This window comes from Corythoichthys intestinalis, chromosome 3 (assembly GCF_030265065.1).
Source record: "Corythoichthys intestinalis isolate RoL2023-P3 chromosome 3, ASM3026506v1, whole genome shotgun sequence".
NCBI classification, from domain to species: Eukaryota; Metazoa; Chordata; class Actinopteri; order Syngnathiformes; family Syngnathidae; genus Corythoichthys; species Corythoichthys intestinalis.
Window position 1 is genome coordinate 3,654,374 of NC_080397.1, and position 20,048 is coordinate 3,674,421.

A 20,048-nucleotide genomic window follows, 5' to 3' on the forward strand; every position below is an offset into this window, starting at 1 on the left:
GCTTTCTCATTTACCTTTGTAGTTTTTCTGAAAAAGGTTGCCTGTTTCTCTGTTTTCAGGAAGGCAAGCAAAATAGTCCATCTACTTGTTTTGAAGCGACTGGTGTTTCGTTTGAAGATGACGTTTAAACTTGCTTGGCACCGTGGCGCTGTTGGATAGCTGCTTGTGTCACATTCAAGAACTTCTCGTATTTCTAGCCATTAGCCACCTTGCTAACCTCAACAATGTGTTGGAATAAAACAGAGGTGGAGGGTTGACGGTCGTCACATATGGATAAAATAGAAAGGACACTTTCGAGTAATCGACACATGAAGAGCCTAACCAAATGATGAGCTGGGGTCCACGTTGTCGCGGACCGCAAGGTTGCTGATGGCTAGAAATCCGTGCAGTTCTTGAACGTGACACGAGCAATACCTCACTCATCTGCACACGACCAAGAACTTTCTACCTACTCATTTCTCCCTTCCTACAGCAACTCCGCCCGACGACTCAAAAAAAAAAAAGTATACATATATATATTTATATATATATGAATGCAACATTGGATGATTTCTCGCGGCACATCTGTCAATCACTCATGGCACACTAGTGTGCCGCGCCGCACCAATTGAAAAACACTCCTCGAGGGTATGAAACACAATGTTAGCCCGACAGGACTATACCATTTTAATTCATGGTTCTGGGGGTGGTTTTATTGTTACTTGAACAATATAAAGCAAAAAGGAAATTCCACTTTTTTTGTTGTTGTTTTTAATTTGAGTTAGTAGGATACTCTTCCATCATCTGTAATTGAACTGTGCCAATTTCCATCTTACAGATTGGAGAGTCCATCATATGAGGTGATGCAGTTGGACTTTGAGGTGGACAATGTGATCACGTTGGCCCCCACTCAAACTTTGCACTGGAGCGTGGAGTATGCATCGGGAGCTCCGTCCTCAGCGGAAAGAGTGTCGCACATTTACATCAGCAACGATGACATCCAGGGCATCGTACCACTCGCACAGGTCAGCTCTTCTTCTATGCCTCTTCCTCTTTGCATTTTGCTTCTTTACTCGATTCTTCTAAACCTGATTCTTACGAAATAAGTTTTTATTTTTATTTTTATATTTATTTATTTTATATTTTATTTTTATAATTTTCTGATTCAGAATCTCTGATTTCATCCCTTTTTCAAAATCTACTTCTTCTGCCACTGGTGTTTCTTTTATACAGTGTATCAGAAAAGTGAGTACACCCCTCGTATTTCTTCAGATATTTAAGTATATCTTTTCATGGGACAACACTGATAAAATGACACTTTAACACAATGAAAAGTAGTCTGTGTGCAGCTTATACTAGTATGATAGAGTTAATTTATTTCCCCCTCAAAATATAGCCATTAATATCTAACCCCTGGAAACAAAAGTGAGTACACCCCTTAGAAACTACGGACATCCCTAAATGTCCAAATTGAGTACTAATTGTCATTTTCCCTCTAAAATGTCATGTGACTCGTTACAGGAGTGCTGTCAGCATTGCTGCAGAGATTGAAGAGGTGGGGGGGTCAGCCTGTTAGTGCTCAGACCATACGCCGCACTCTACATCAAATTGGTGTGCATAGCTGTCACCCCAGGAGGAAGCCTCTTCTCAAGGCAGTACACAAGAAAGCCCGCCCGTCTCATCAGACCATAGGACATGGTTCTAGTAATCCATGTGTTTTGTTGACATGTCATCAGCAAACTGTTTGCGGGTTTTCTTGTGTACCGTCTTCAGAAGAGGCTTCCTCCTGGGGTGGCAGCCTTGGTGTTGAAATTTGAGGATAAGAAAGGCAAAAATACAGTACAGTGATCCCTCATTTTTCACAGTTAATAGGGCTCCTACCTACGAAAATCGAATATCTGAAGCGTAGAGGCGGAGCTTATTTACCTTAAAAATATACATATAAGACATTGAAACAAGATACATATAAGACATGCTAAAAAAAAAAAAAAACCCTCATATGATATGAATGATTTACATCATATGTTTATAAGAATACAATGATTTTTACACGAACACATTCATATAGCTTAACATTTTCAAATAATATAATCTTTTTAATTGGAAAAAAGAAATCAGGATGGACTGAGGGCGCAAAGTTTGAAGTGTAAAATAGTGAGGGATGACTGTATGTCTGATACATGCAGCTCCCAGAGTTTACTAAACGTGACATACTTTAGCTGCTCTGCCATTGGCTATTGCCTAGCATTCCTGGCATTTGATTGGCTAAGAGGAATCTCTAATCTGTAATCTTAATTATAAAATGTATTTGTTACATGTTTTGATGCATTTTTATTAGGGCTGTCGAACGATTAAAAATTTTAATCGAGTTAATCACAGTTTAAAAATTAGTTAATTGTAATTAATTGCAATTCAAACCATCTCTAAAATATGCCATAGTTTTCTGTAAAATATTATTGGAATGGAAAGATAAGATATAACACAGATATACACATTCAACATACTGTACATAAGTACTGATAAAATTAACATTCTTTCTGTTAAAGGGGTCAACCAATAGAAAGACGTTCTTAAAAGATAAATGTTGGTACAAGTTAATGTTTTCATTTTAATACATTTTGTAAAATTTTCAATTAAAAAATCCCTGCCGTTCTTCCACAGTGTCTTTAACTACGTAAGGTAGTGATTGAAATACACTAGAAGCTGTCAGTGGGGAGTTTTAAATTACTTAGAAATCCAGCCTATGAGTGTTTTGTCCCTCGACTGACGCCATATTATATTGCCATCCTGTGTATTTGTTGACCTAAACGAAATGTTTTAATAGAGTTTGACCAAAGTCTGAGTAAGTTTTATGTGTATTTTGCATAGCTATTTTGACTGGGAATTAACTTTTTTTTTTTTGAGTGATAGGAATATTATTTTGTTGTGCTTTCACTAAATGATACTTATGTTTGTTGTGAAGGTGTTGTCGAAGCTTATGCCAATAAACGGCACGGTCCAATGAACGCTTGTATTCATTGGCCTTTCTCTTCCTCTTAGCTCTCAATGTGCAAAAAACAGCGTCATTGTAATCTGTTTTAGGCAATGCATGAGCAGCTCATTCCGCGCATGCGTTAAATGCGTCAAATATTTTTGACGTGATTAATTTAAAAAATGAATTACTGTCTGTTATTGTGATAATTTTGACAGCACTAATTTTTATGCATTATAAAAGATTTACGATGTGTCTGAATTGGAACGGATTTGGGCATTAACATGGAAAACGCATCTCTACTTACAGAATTTTCAAGTTAGGAAACTACCTCCAGAATCAATTAATTTCATAAGTAGAGGTACCACTGTAAATTGTACACCTGCTTCTTGCATTTTATCTGGGAATATTGTTCACATAAATGGAAAAATATGCATTTTCTAATCTAATAAAATTAATTACTATGTTCTCATTGATTAAATAAAAGCTGTTACAAACCTGCACAAAACAATAATTGTCAGCAGGAAGGGAAAAATAAAGCATCCAGCTGCTCCAGATGCTTTTGAAAGCTCTCCATCTTCCATTAGCGGCGAGCTAATCTGGCTTGATAGCCCTTCCTTCAGACAGCAAAGCCCTGGTGAGAAAAGCCAATTTGGCATGGTGGGCATCTGCCTTCAGTACACACCAGACAGGCAAAACAAGACTGCAACATGCACTCCACAGTCATTAGAAACATACGGAATGTACATCTTATTTTTGTGACACTTTTTAGAGACTTAGTGTGAGAAAGAAAATGGAATGAAAAAAATAAATAAATAACACTTCAATTGAAAATGGCAATCTGTAATTGATCATAATCACAGTATTGTCCGTACAAGTAGTTGTTGAGCAAAACTAGGGATGTCCCAACCGCATATTTTTGTACCCGGGTCCGAGTCCTCGATTTTGAGAATCTGCCGATACAGAGTCCCGATCTGATATTGAAAAAAAAAAAAAAAAATTCCAGACATTTTACTGTCCCACTGTGCCACCTTCATAAATGTATTGAAATTATTTATGAATTATATTGAAACAAGAAAAACGTAGAAAAATGCCGGACATTACGTCATATTTGGTCGACATCTGCTACAAAATAAACCACACAAAATAAACTACACATTTCCAAAGATGGACAATGGACTGTCTCTTCCTCGGCTCTAATTTCGTGATGTTTCCAGTTTAATTTTGCTATCTTTTCAGTCTGCCATATTTATAATTGTGATGTTTGTTTACCACTTTCCGTCTTACTGCGAAGAAAGAGGAAATGACGATCTCACAGCCATGATATTTACTCCATCAGCCTTTGCACTGTGACCCGGGAATTAAATGGCTTCTTTCACACATGCCGCGTCTTGGGTAAATGCCAGGCATTATACTAGGACGCAACCCGGTTAATGTCCGTGTCAATCGACCAGCGAAACTGCTTTTCGACATAATGGGGTACCCGTTTAAATCACGGGATGAAAGGACCTTTAGTGAGTCCCCTCAAATCCACTCAGGCTTTGACGCTCATGCTGCCGAGAACAGCCCATCACTTACATAATGAGGTAGCAGAGCACAGTTGCAAATTTGACGATGACTGACACATATGTGCCTTTGATGGTAAAGCTACCAAGCTTCTCTTGCAAGATCAAAGGTACAAACCTGTCAATCATCGTTTACTTTAAGCACCAAGCAAGCTGGCCAGTTTGGCTGCACTGCTTAGCAGGAGGGAGGGTGAGAGGCTGTGGCGCTGTACGGGCATGAAGCAGAAAAACATACCGTAAATATATAATTTAAATTTAAAATTTTAATCCTTTTCACCCGATTCCGATCCTCTGAAAAATGATCGGGACAACCCTTAGCAAAACATCTGGCTCTCCTTTTCACCATCCTTATTCATTGTTTCTTAATTGATCTGTTATGTAGGTCTTTTAGTCAATGACTCTATATAGTTTTTTTTTGTTAATTTTGACAGTCTCTCCAGCTGAAGATTGATCAGCTACTTGTCTGTGTTTCTGTCTCTGTATTTCACTCTATATTGGTCAATCAGTCAGACTGTCTTCTAATTCTTTTTTTGGGTGCTCAATCTGCCAGTCTGTTGGTCAGTCTCTTAGGCAATAGATTGCTCAGTCCGTCTGTCTGTATCTTGGACATACTATGACCCTCCCAGTTTTTCTCTCTGTCCTTCAGTCAGTCAGACTGGCGTCATTCTGTCTTATACAGTACTTGGTCAGTCTTTTTCTTGCCTGGTCTTTCTGTCTCTCTGTCTATAAAGCCCCTTTCAGGCATATACTGAATTCGGGTGAAATCCCAGGGTTTAAACGGGTAGACCTTAGGTCTGAAAGCAATTTCCCGGGTCGACTGACACGGAGATGACACGGACATTAACCGGGTCACATCCTAGTATAATGTCCGGGACTTACCTGGGATGTGTGAAAGCAACCGTTTAATTCTCGGGTCACGGCGCAAAGGCTGATGATGTAAAGATCATGGCGGGCCGATTGTCATTTCCTCTTTCTTCGCAATAAGACGAAAAGCAGTAAACAAACATCGCATTTATCAACATCGCAAACTGGAAAGATAGCAAAATTAAACTGGAAAAATTCTGAAATGAAATTGCTACTGGATCTTAGAGCTGAGGAATAGACAGCCCATCGTCCATCTTTGGAAATGTGTGGTTTATTTTGTTGCTGATACTGACTTAAAATTACGTAAAGTCCGGGTTACAAAATCCCGCCCCTTGCCCTCTCTGCACATATAGCGCGGAATTACCTACACGGGACAAGTCTGAAAGTGTCCAACCAGGGTAATTCCCTGTACATGTCTGAAATTCATGAAATGGTTAAATCCCGCATCACCTTGCATGAGAATTTAGCGGGATATAAATCCAGAAGGGGCTAGAGTCTCCCTTTTTTATTTGTTCGGTAGGGCTGTTCATTGATTGTTTCAACCTTTAGTCTATTAGTCATTACATCGGTTGGTTATAAATCATTGATTCAGGTGTTAATGATAATTCATCCCAGCCCACACACAGGAAATACTGTAGATAATTGAACTAATGCAATTATGAAGTTGTACTAAACAAACTGCCAGGCTGTGTCTCTCAGTAGCTAAAACATCTTTAAAAAAAAAAAAAAAAAAAAAAAAAAAAAGTAAAGAGAGTCCACTTGTTTGCTTGTTAGCAGGGTCTAGTTGTGGGATGGGGTGTCTTCGCTACATCAAAGCCAAGGGCAGTCAGTAAAGGATGTGCTGATATTTGTGCACATTCAGTATTGTAAATTGGATCAGTAATAATGTTCTGTGATGTCTCCGACCACCACCATTACACGTCCTCACTCGCCCCCTGCAGCTAAAAGTAAAAGCCAAAGCCTCCCACAGGGTCTGAGAAGGGGGGCATAAATGTGTTCTTGTCAGACATATTTTATTTATTCATCGCTGCCCGTCGACTACTTGTTTGCGTTTTTTCACCATGTTTCAGACTAAAGTGGAAGGTCTTAATAGACCACACACGAAAGGTTTGGGGTATCGGGCTTTGGGGGGAAATTTGCAGATGTCCTGCTTGACAAAAAGGTAAGTGGACTTGTGACTGATTCCATTAGCTTCTTGCACAAAATGCAGACCATATAGCTGGAATGTCACTTCCTACCAAAACAATGTCTAAACATTTCTGTTTTCATCTCTTGTTGACTTCAGACTTTGTTAAAATGCTTTTGTTGACCCATGATGCATGAGTTGTTATATTATCCTATATTTTGTGTAGTAAAATGTTTTTTGGCACTGAATAAGCACCCAAGAGTTATAAACTGTTTTTTTTCCAGATACCATTTCTGAGCAAATATATTGTTGTGAAATTATTTGAAGACAGGAGAAAACAATGTTTGTGTTTAATAGTTTTTATTTGCCTCTGAGTCTTTGGTTGCTTCCAGTCAACGACCTTTTTACCACTTCATCCCAGAGGTGGGTAGAGTAGCCAAAATATTTACTCAAGTAAGAGTAGCGTTACTTCTAAATAATATTACTCAAGTAAAAGTAGTCATCCAACAATTTACTCAAGTACAAGTAAGAAAGTAATCGTTGAAAAGAATATTCAAGTAATGAGTAACATTGTGAGTAACTGCTTACAGTGCCTGATTTACTGATGTAGTAACTACGAATGAACTACTACATTGATTTTGTTTTTCAAATGGGACATGATGTCTGACCTGCTGGGTGGACTCATATGCTCCTTACTGGTGATAGACGAGCCGAATAAAAGTATTTTAACTTTTGGACTATGAGCTGCTACTATTTTCACCCACTTTGAATCAGTGTTGGTTTTGGCAGCCCTTTTAAGTTTTGTCTTATTCTATTGGACGAAAATACTTATTAGTTTTAGTCATCTTTTAGTCATTTCAAATTGTTTTAGTCTTCGTCTAGTTTTGGTCGACAAAAACTCATACAAAGTTCATCTAGTTTTAGTTCAAATACTTATTTGCAGCTGTATCACACAAATAAATTGTTAAAAAAATCATGCATTGTGATTTCTGGATTTTTCTTTTTAGATTATCTCTCTCACAGTGGCCATGCACCTACGATGAAAATTTCAGACTCTTCCATGATTTCTAAGTGGGAGAACTTGCAAAACAGCAGGGTGTTCAAATACTTATTTTCTTCGCTATATGTCACTTTCATATTTGGTTAAAATCCAATCAGGGCCACATTTTTCCAGAATGGGGCTGCAATCTGTAACGATTTACAGGCAATTTAGAGGTCACTTTTAGTTCATTGTAGGGCATTACCAGGTCACTTCCTGTTCAGTAAATCAACAACACAGGAAGTGACCCATAAAATGCCCCAAAATCAACAGGAAGTCACTTAAGTGACCTGAAATGCCCTAAAATTACGCCACTGCCTGGCATTGGCTGCCATTGACGGCCATGGACATTCAATCTGTTGGAAGTGGGAGAGATGGCATTTGTTCATTTGCTGCCACCCTCCCAATATAAATAAATTGGCCAGTTCAAATAGATTGGACGTCTAATAGTGATAAACTCATTCCAATTCATAGCAGAAGTTTGTTTTTCTGTTTATTAGTTATTTTGTAAAATTTGGATTATTTCCTGACCAATGTATCCATAATTGTTGTATCGCCACATCGTGAGATCATCGTTATATTTAAGCTTTGTATCGAGGATCGTAGAATCGTAGGAGGTACCAAATGGTTCCCACCCCTATTATATTATGTGGACAATTTCAGCTTATAGTCAAGTGCGGCTTCTATGTGAATAAAGATAATTCTCTTTCAAAATTTGTGGCTGTGGTTTATAGGTTGAAAATTACAGTACAGGTAGTCCACGGGTTACGACAAACGTGTACTCAAAGTTAACCCTAACCCAATTCGTGCCCAATCGTCCATCTAGTCAGATCAATATGTAAATTCAGTAGATAAAATTAGCCTAATTCGCCTAACAAAAGTCTGATAGCTTAAATGCTCCGAATGCTAATGTATTTACAATTCTCATAGCAAATCGCTCACACCCAACTCCACACACCGTAACTGTAAACGTCAGTAAAAATGCATATACAAACGTATTTTAGCTGAAACAACTTACCGCCTTATGTAGCCAAACCAAAGGGCAGCTGTCCTTTATCAATATCAGACGAATCTGTTCCTCAGTTGTACAAGGCGACAGCCCAGCCAGACCCAATGCTGCTACCGGAAGGGCAGTGTATCCGCCATCATTAAACAAAATAAAATACTTTTGCACTATTTGGATAGTTATTTTAAATTTAGGGGGTCATTAAAGGGTTAATTCCGATTTAGGCGGGAATCCACCTTACGTCGCCAGTGTAGGAACGGAACTCGTTCGTAACCCGGGTACTACCTGTACTTTGTTCATTAAAAAGTTAGTAATGGGTAGTGAATGAGCTAAAAATGCAGCTTACATCATCATTCTACGTTAATGTTTTTTTTTTTTTTTTTTTTTTTTTCAAAAACAAATATTACTTCCAATAATATTGCATATCATATTATTACGTTCGAATTAGAGAGACGTACAATACAATTTATAGACAATTCAAATCAATGTCCTTTGCTCACAAAATTTGCTCAATACTTGCCACGAAATGAAATCAGCCACTAATGTTGGCTATCAGGGAATACATTTTCTAATGACATTGAAACAATGTGAACATATTCTTCGCTGGTTAAAAGGTGTTCCATTACTTTTGTCCCTGTGAGGATTTGCATCAGTGGCATTGATTCATCTGGAGTCTGACAGATCACAAGCAAGCAGCGTGTCACTGTTTGCTCCAAGTAATTACTCTGTCCAACAACACACTTGATGACAGCACACACAAGCTCACACACCCCATCCAACACTCACACACACTGCCGGCAACTCAACGAGCCTGAGGCTTATTAATCTGACTGTAATGAACATTGTCATCATGATAATAGGGATTTATCCGTGACATATCACATGGAGACATCCACCCACATTAGCGCACACACAAACACACAAACATTCAGTATTTTCCCTCTTTGTTGCTGCTTGTATGAAAGTTACAAGAAAGAAACTGTGTAAAACCATTTCTGTTTCCATTATACAGTGGTATGAAAAAGTATCTGGACCTTTTGGAATTTCTCACCTTTCTGCTTAAAATCACCATCAAATGCAATCTAATCTTTAAAATCACACAGATTAAAGTACAGTGTCTGCTTTAACTAAAACCACCCAAACATTTATAGGTTTTCATATTTTAATAAGGATAGCATGCAAACAATGACAAAAAGGGGTGACAAATATCAGTGAACCCTGAGCCTAAGGAGATTTTAAAACCAATTTTTATCCAATTTTTATCAAACATTTTAAGTCAGGTGTGTGCCCTGCCCACTATAAAACACACACCTGGTAAGAAATGTCTTGATGAGAAGCATTGTCTGATGTGCCTCATGGCTTGGTCAAAAGAGCTGCCTGAAGACCTGCGATCAAGGATTGATTTGTATAAAGCTGGTAAAGGATACAAAACCATCTCAAAAAGTCTGGATGTTCATCAATCGACATTTGGAGAAGTTGTCTACAAATAGAGAGAGTTTGGCACTGTTGCTTCTCTTCCAAGGAGTGGCCATCCACCAAAGATGATATCAAGAGTTGAGCACATAATACTCAGGTCAAGAAGAAACCTAGAATGTCTGCTAAAGACTTACAGAAATCTGTGGCACAGTCCAATATCTCTGTGCACACATCAACTATATGTAAAACTTTGATCAAGTATGGTGTTCATGGGAGGACTCCACGGAGGAAGCCACTGCTGTCTAAAAAACATTGTTGCTCGTTTGATGTTCGCAAAAAGGCACTTGGACACTCCACAGAAGTTTTCGCAAAAATGTTTTGTGGACTGATGAAAACAAAGTTGAATTGTTTGGTAGTAACACATAATGTCATGTGTAGAGGAAAACTGGAACAGCTCACCAGCATCAACACCTCATCCCCACCGTGAAGCATGGTGGAGGGAGCATATTTATTTGGGGCTGCTTTGCTACCTCAGGGCCTGGACAACTTGCAATCATTAATGGAAGAATGAATTCAAAAGTTTATCAGGATGTTTTGCAGGAAAACCTGGGGCTGTCTGTCAGACAGTTGAAGCTGAAAATAGGATGGATGCTGTAACAAGACAATGATTCAAAACACAGAAGTAAATCAACTTCAGAATGGTTTCAGAAGAACAAAATACGCGTTCTGGATTGGCCAAGTCAAAGTCCAGACATGAACCCAATTGAGATGCTGTGGCATGACCTAAAGCCAGCAACATGCAAGACATCCCAGGAATGTTATTTAGTCATGATTGATATGCCAGACTGATCTGCAGCTACACGAAGCGTCTGGTTAAAGTTATTGTTGCCGGGGGGGGGGGGGGGGGGGGGTGTTACAAAATATTAAATGTGATGGTTCAGTTACTTATTTTTCCCCCTTCTGTTATTGTTTGCATAGTTTCCTCATTAAAATATGAAAACCGATAAATGTTTGGGTGGTTTAAGTTTAAGCAGGCACTGTTTTCTCATCTGTGTGATTTTGGCAAAGATCATCACATTTGATGGTGATTTTATGCAGAAATCTGAGAAATTCCAAAAGGTTCAGATACTTTTCATAACACTGTAAATGATGTACAGCAGGGGTGCCCATTACATTGATCGCGAGTTCACCAGTCGATCGCAACACTAGTGTGGGTAGCTCGAGGCATCAACAAATAAACAAACAAACAAACAAAAAAAAACTAAGCTAAGCTAGCACGACTCAATGGTCCTGTCTTAACATGCCAATACAAAAGGAATGAACAGACAAAACTTCTTTTCCTTTTGGCTTCTCCCATCAGGGGTCCCCACAGCATTGTCAAATAAATTCAAAATGCCGATCATTGTTCAAAATACCCATGGGGCCAAATCAATGTCACACCAAAATGCCATAATTCATTTCATTCTGCGACTATTTTTTTTAGATGCGTAATGCGACCACAGTAAAGAGGAGTGATTCGGCCACTCGTGCTATTGCTGCATTCAAGGAAGGTGGGAAGTCGGACAATGAACTTCTTATTTTTGACAATGTATTCTGACCCGTTTTAAATTCAACAAATGTGCTTGAATCTATTCACTTTTAATAGACCTGTTAAAGTTTCGTCAACAGGACATTTCATCCAATAAGAATGTGCATTTACCCTCAAGGTTGCGAACAACAAAAAACAAGCAAGCATTTATTTTATTTTGGATTTGATTCAGTCCAAAACAAGTGTGAAAAATGTGAGAAAATACCGATAGAAATAATGCTCCATTTCCAAGCGTACGTACCAACACGTGTACATGAATCATTTGTGTGACATCTCAACATTTTCGCGCTCATATAAAAATTGCAATTGGTCCTTTAACAAGCTGCACATCAGATTTGCACACGTGTGCACCTCCATTGACTTTACTGCTTATTAATGCAGTGTCATGCCGTAAACAACATACACACAGGCACACACACAAGGAGAGAGGCGTGAGCTGCCATATGTTCAAATGGCTTCACTTCTCTCTGCATGGCTGCACACAAATTAAAGCACTTTTTATTTTATTCTTATGATTGTCTTTTTACGAGCGTCTCAACTTGTTTGAGTGGCGAATATGAGAGAGGAGGCCGAGCAAGCCAATGCTAGAAATTGCCGATAAATCACGCAAATGAATCGACGGGATAAAAGGCCGGGAGACGGGAGGGGCGCAAATGTCTCACACTTGTATGAGAAAACAACATTTAATAGGCTGCTTTTTATAAGGAGGACTTGAAGACCAGATTTTTTAATAGTCTACACACCCCTGTTTAAATGTCAGGTAATTGTGATAAGAAATAAACTAAAACTACAGTTGGTAGATTGCTAATGCTTAACACGCTTAACACACACACACAAAAAAAGACTTCATGTGGGGTTAATGGAAGCATTTTAACTCCTTCGTGCGAATTTAAATGAGTTTAACAATAGCATAGACTTTATAATGATATTGATGGAACACAGGGCGCGGGGCCGATTAATAGGAGGGCTATCTCCGTCAAAGCTGACCGAGTAGAAACACAGACAAAGAGCTTTTTTCGTTGAAAATTCATGTGAAAAAATGCTTAAATCCCTTAATTCTTTATAGAGATGGAAATAAAACAGTCTCGATTCTTGGTTAAAAACAAAAAAAAAAAAAGCACAAAAAAAAACCGGACAGTTGCCATTTATTTTACGTAAATTTTGTCGAATGTGCTGCTAGTCTTTGCTAAGTCCCTGTGGCGCCGCCTTGTCAGCACAAAGAGGTTTGTACGTTGAAATTCTTGTGAATAAATGCTTAAATCCCTGAATTCTTTATAGATATGGACACTAAACAGTCTCATTTTTTGGTTAAAAGCAAAAAAACGGGCAGTTAGCAGTTATTTTCTGTAAATATTGCAAAATATAATGCCAATGCTATGGTGGCTAATTTCACCAATTGATTTATTCACAACATTTCAAAATGCACGAATGGTATGAAAAATATAATAATTACCTTGAATCCTCGAACAAATCACTCCTGAGAATGCGGTATGCGGTACAGCTTTCATACTTTTTCAACCTAAATCCAGCGTTAGAGCGCTGCGTGTGTGTGTTTGAGAATTACTCCTCTTGATGTGGGCAGGCCCCCTACTTGAAGGTGTGGCGCATTGTTTGACGGTTGTGACCCCGTCAATGTAATTATCAAGTCTATGAAATAGTATATTACCAGAAGACGTCCTATCCATTTGAACTGGGAGGGTTGGCAGAGAATGAACATCGTTCAAATAGATTGGACGTTTACAATTGTTAACGGCAGCCAATGATTTAAAAGTTGGCAGCTGTGTTGGCTGACATTTAACCAGAGGTGGGTAGAGTCGCCAAAAGCTTTAATAAGATTAGTGTTACTTAAAAATAATATTACTCCAATAAAAGTAAAAGTAGTCTTCGAAAAAATGTACTCAAATGTAGGGTGAAAAAAATACTCAAATAATGAGTAACAGGTAAACAACGGTGTATTTTTTTCTCAATACAATGTCATCTATATGAATTGTTCCTATAACCTTATATAACAATATCAGGACAAAAAATACCCCCAAAAAATCATTGAATTTCGGCAGGAAAAATCCACCGGAATGAAAAATTACCCATCCGAAGAGCACGAATGTCCTGTAGTGGAGAAAGTTTTATTTCCTACCATGAAAATAAAATGATCATATCTCTAGTTTTCCATTATTTATCGTTGCCGGATAAACACTGGGAGAGAGGTTGAAGTCCGCACTTTTGAGACATGTAGTCAGTCAGAACAGTTGTTTTATAGAGATTCTAACTATGATTTGAAAATTTTCATTTTAAAGTTACATAAGACATGGATTGTTGGATTTGGTTGATCTGATTTAGTTTTATTATTTTGCTGTATTTTAATTGTTAGCAACATTGGTTAAAAATTAAATTCTACTATTTGACTTAGGTATTTTAAATTATTGATATTATTTTTTCTTTCTTTTTTTGTATCTTTTGTATTTGTATTTTTTGTATATTTACTATCATCTAGAGCAGTGGTTCTTAACCTTGCCAAAGGTACCGAACCCCAGAGTTTCACACGTGCATTAATTGAACCGTTTGGAATTAAAAAAATATATATTTTTTTCAAATTCAAAATCGATATATCTAAGCTAGATAGCTCAAACCCAAGTGAATTTCCATTTACATTTCCTCTCACTTAGACAGCATGTTTTTAAACAGGCCAGAATGTATGTTTTTATCTTTAGGCCTGCAGTATCATCAGACCACTAAACCAAGACCGGCCTAATGTGCATATCTTAGAGTTTTTCATTCAAATTTGGAGGAATATATCTCATATTGTTCAACATTAAACCCACTTAGTGCCATAAACCTTGACTGTGCAGTTTCTGTTATGATTACATCTTAAATGATATCAAATTTAATGAAACACCTTCATTTTACACTCTAATTTTTTTTTTCATGTCGACATTCTCATTCCATCACATCCTTGCCTCACATACTGTTTTCATGGCGTAAAATGTGACGCAAATAATGTTTTTTTTTTTTTTTTTTTTATGTCAATGCAGTACGGGCCACCCATAGGTCTGTTGTACCTCCTAATTCCAAGTGAGAGTCCACTTTCAACTGAGCAAACCATTTTCTCCTCCCATCAGATAGAGGAATAGAAGAATTGATATAATGCCTGTTAAGTGGGGACTAACCAGTCCAAAACCTGGTCTAAAAAAAATCACTCTGCCTAAATTTATTCAGTGTCCAAAAATAGGGCCGTGAGTGTCTTAACCTTTCACGAACTCCTGAGACTGTCTCACCGAACCCCTTGGGTTCAATCGAACCCAGGTCGAACCACTGATCTAGAGTCTAGATAATCTTAGGAGATTTACATATATTCCAGTTTCTAGATTATTCTAGACTCTAAATTCTAGACTATTTAAATATTTAAAAAATTTTGAATTAGCAAATACTGCAGTAATTAGCATGACAATTAAACTAATAGACTTGTAAACTAAACCAGTCCTTCAATTACCTTACATTTTTACATGCAACCAATGAACTTCATCCATTTCTAGAACGTCACAAAACTTAGCAACACACGTACTGTCAATCACGATAATATTTGTCTGTGCTGTTTTTCCTTATCCGATACGACTCAAACTCAAGTGCATGCACAACCCTAGACCGCTTGATCACACATACTGAAACACACCCTTACTGTGCATTCATTTATACTTTGAAACACTTAACACACAGACCTCAGTTGTCATGGTGAGCGTGCGTCTTGTCTCAGTTGCTAGAATTACTTTGGACGCACATTGAAAATATGTTTTTCTTGTGAGGGGACTTGCTAGCCAGTCAGCACTGCACTGTCTGTCCCTATAGTTGTGTCCAGGTAAAACATATTTTTCTCAAAAATAATGTTTTTTTTTTTTTTTTTTAACATCCTGACAATGGAATTCTTCCTCCCTTCCTACTTTGGTCCATAGCATGGTTCTATCTAAGTGTGTCCCAATGCTTTGTCGATGCAATACATGCTTTTTCACTATGGTATCTCAATCCTTTTGTCTTTGTGTTTTCTCAGAACCAATGTTCCCTCTAATTTTTCATGTGTCTGAGCCAGGGGTTGGCAACCCAAAATGTTGAAAGAGTCATATTACGCCAAAATACCAAAAAAATAAATATGTCTGGAGCCGCAAAAAATTAAAAGCCTTATAACGAAGGCAACACGTTTTATGTATCTATATTAGTCTACTATCAAAATGTCGAAGTTGGCTAGAAATGCATAATGAGCCTTCATGATTAAATGTGTACTTTCCTTGCAGTACATTCTATAGAGAATGACGCACCACGTGCACCACATGGCTAGATGTTGTTGTCAGATACTGCCTCAAGTTTAACGTCATTACAATATTAATGAATTATGTTGAGTTGGTTTGATAAAATTAAAGAAATTCAATAAAGAAATCTGAGTTTTGATGTCCTTTATATTTTGAAGATTCGAAAAAAAAAAAACCAACAACAACAAAACAGAATGTGCGTGCCCCTTAACTGGGCAACAGACATAGTGCAACAAAATGCAGCATGCATGTATAAAAAATAAAACAGCACCCTTTTCAAAAAGGTAAAGTATATAATCAGTTCAATATCGATCACATCACACGACTCATCACAGAGTTAGCTACTGCTGAATTAATGTCCTTGATTTGCTGATTGGTGAAATTGCCTGCCACTTTTATGGCCCTTTCCTTCATTGTCTTAGTACGAGAGGCATGTATTTCATTTTCTGTATTATCTCGGTTTTGTTTATGAAGGGGCATGTATTTCACTTTCTGTATTCTCGGTTTTGTTTTTGAAGTCTGCAAATATGGTGATGAATGACTTCTTCATTTAGCAGTCAACGTCTGTTAACAGGGTTAGTTTGGAGATGCAATCCACTTTTAAAATCTATTTTTGCACTCCTCTAATTTCTCTAGAAGTAATTCAATCGCACTTACTGGGTGCTCGGCTGCAAAAGTAGTATGCCTTCCCTGGAAATGTCTTTCCACAATACTCCTTTTGTTATTTGACAACTTCTCACTACAGAGCAAACATTCAGAAAATCCTTCCGCATTGGCAATGGATGCAATTGATCCGGCCCAAGAAATGTTGAATCCTCTGTTCTCCTCAGTTTTTTTTTCTTTTCCTCTTTGGAATTCATGTCCTATTATATAGCAGCCGGTTTGTTTACAACAGCCGCCCTGCTGATAGAAACGTGTGTCGCAGGCTATAACCCAAATCTTCGTTGACAGAAATGTTGAAATGTAATAATTATTGTACACATTTTTACAGGATTGGAAAATGTTAATATTGTTTGTGTCATGTTTCTCCTTCAACAGAAACCATGTCAAAACAAAAAATATATTTCCCTCCCTCATCTTTTTCCCTTTTCAAACATTTTTTAAACACTCCAGGGAGCCACTAGCGCAGCGCTAAAGAGCCGCATGTGGCTCTCAAAACACGGGTTGCCGCCCCCTGGTCTGAGCAGACACACATTGTCCCTGAGCACACTAACGACAATTCTGAGCAACATCAGATGTGTACGCTGTGGCAACACACCAATCATAGCAAGTTACATGGCTTACTAAAAGAATTAAATTACAGCAGCAATTTTCATTAGTTTACTTTTAATATAATTGATTTGGCCGACTTAAAATGAAAGACAAAAATCTCGTTGTTCATGAGATGTGTACAGTTACGTATATGTGAGAGTCCTGCTTTAGCCATAGGCAAAGTCCTGCATTGGCCTGGGTAAGTCCAATTTTGCCATGAGTGAGTTAATAAATAAACCCTAATGAACAACCACAATGGGAGTGTATCAAACTCCCACATTAAAACTGTTAAGACAATAAGGACACTCAAGATTCATATTCTCCATGTCTAAGCAGTGATACAGGACAATTAAAAAAAAAAAGAAAAAATCTCACTCAGTTTCACCACTTGTTCTTCTATTTGCATATACCCTGACTGCCATTCCATCTTAAAGTGATCCTCTACCTTAAATACATGTAGGCTCTAATAAATTAAATCTAATAAATTGTTCTCTTGTACTAAAATATATTGCTAGAAACACATAAAATGTTAAATCAATGGCAATATTTTATAATATTTAGAACACATTTTGACCGATAGTTGGCGCCATGTTTTGCGGGCTCTCAGTGATGACCTAAAGGGGATCTTTCCAAATGTGTAGCGTATATAACAATTCCGTATTGCTGCCTAAACTCGCAAAGTGAAATGCCACAATGTGCTGCTTTTGGATGCAATTTCCAGTCAAATTGAAACAAGGGGAGTGATGTGAGTGGTCAAGGTGGTATTATTATTTTTTGTGAATAAATGTGCATAAGTGGAAGCTTCTCCCCTTTTTGGTCCCTGTATGCACATATCCTACCTACGACGCGTTACAACTGGCGCACGAACATTTTTCCTGGATCCTTAGTCAAGTAAGGGATCCGTCTATTTTCTGGATCCTACGGTCCCACCGCGGCTGCAAAGTTGCCATGGGATCGGTCTAATTCCCGGATCTTCGAGAAAGTGAAAAAAACACGGATTTGGATTACTATTGTTATCTTTTTTTGTTGACTATTCTTCGTGGGAGTTATCCCCAAATCACACCAAATAATTAAAGCACTATGGCACGCTACAGTGATGACAGTGACTCTGACATGGACATTACTTTTATGTTGGAATTCGTCTGGGAATGCGTGTGTGTGTACCGCTGAGCTCCCGAGTGACGAGTGGTCAAGGTGGAAATATTTTTTGTGAATAAATGTGCATAAATGGAAGCTTCTTCCCCTTTTGGTACTTTTAGTCACGTATCCTACCTGCCACGCGTTAAAATGTACAAGACATGGATTACACTCGATTCCAGGATTTGTTCCCGTCAGATGACAAATTTAATGAGGACAGTTAGCACACGACAGCTCTGGATGCTAAAAATCTACATAATTATACTGGGATAAGTTTGAAAACGCAATAGCTTACCTTGAGGAACATAAATCGGTGTTCTCAACAGCATACACTCTCTAGCTCCATTGTCATTGAGACGCACTTGCCGCGAGTACATCACCAGTTTTTTCCAACTCGTCTAATCAGGTACTGAATTTCCTGCTCTCATTTAGCCTTTGCTGCTCGTCTTGTGAACGACCAACAGTGCTGTCCTGCTCTTTTTTTCCGATCTGGTTCAAATTGTAAGGGCAGAGCCGACGACATGTTGGGGTAGCTAAGAGTGACACGCTGAAAGTTCGGCAACGGGCCAAGTGACGTCACGCACTGCGACGTAACAAGAATGGCGACCTATCACTTAAAATAATTTTACAAACTTTGTTAAAACGAAAACATTAAGAAGGGTTTTAATATCAAATTATTATAACTCATACTAACATTTATCTTTTAAGAATTACTTGTCTTAAAGATCGAGGATCACTTTAAAGGAACCACATTTCTTTTTTTACTTTGGCTTTATGTGCGTGTTGTATCACTACCCGTTCCTTTTGCCATGGGTAGCTTTTGCCTCTGTTAACTCCACTGGACTGTTGTTAGCTAGCTACTCTGCATGGCGTGTTTGGGCAGGGCACATACGCGCAACACTGTCACTGCTTTGATTGGCTACGTTGCGTAAGTGAAGTAAACTGTATCAAATTATTGGCGAGACACCTGTTGTTCATTGAGTGAAGTTATAAAATGGTACAGTAAAAAATGTTGGTCTAATTAACTAGATTATATCAATTCTTATCTTAGATATTTATCAATATTGTACCGCTAGCAAAAATTGGCAGCGGAATGTTGATTCAGTAAATCAGCACAGGAGTTTAGCTGATTTTTCCTCTTTATTTCTCCACACCCATGCATTTCACAAATATATAGAGTACAATCCCGGTGTCAGTAACCCACCAATGGGAGCGTCGCATTGCCGTACCGAACACACCAAGAGGAGTGTCACGTTGACACATCACTGTGGCGTTGACGGCAAGGGTGGACTTGCATGTGAGGATTCCGGGGATTTCCCTGGTGGGCCCGTGGTCAAATGAGCGGACCCTAAAATTAGCGCACTCGCATAATCCAAGCATTACGGTAAATGCAGTGAGCGGCAAGGCGGTTGACTTCCATGTGTTTGCGTTGTTCCCAACTCTTCAAAACAATCTCAACACTCCCAAATATATGGCGGAAAACACTCAGTTGACTTGAAGTTCCGTTCTGAGACCCCCAATTTCAAAATTGTCGTATATGCATGTGTGATACATCATTGGAAAGCTTAAAATCTCAATTTTGGGGGGGAAGAAAATTTTTGAATAAGGAGGGCATTTAAATTTTTTTTTTTTTTTTTTTAAACAGCAAAACCCTAACTGGAGGTGAGAGCATGCTAGAGCATAATTAAAGAAGCCATGATTTTAACAAGATATAATATAATCGCGTACTAACCTTGTTTTGATCCAAAAACTCCATGTAGCATGTATCATCGAGTGTCAAGACACAATTGTGAATGGCCACAGCTGGATTT

General features: G+C 38.1%; 1 protein-coding gene across 1 annotated transcript in view; it reads left to right on the forward strand.

Moving 5' to 3' along the window:
- The window catches only part of si:dkey-215k6.1 (transmembrane protein 132B), a 475,575-nt gene that overhangs the window by 379,533 nt on the left and 75,994 nt on the right, over nt 1–20,048 (forward strand). The window contains exon 5 of the mRNA XM_057831448.1: nt 818–1,004. Within this exon, the coding sequence (XP_057687431.1) occupies nt 818–1,004 (187 nt within the window). The remainder of the gene's footprint in view (nt 1–817; nt 1,005–20,048) is intronic.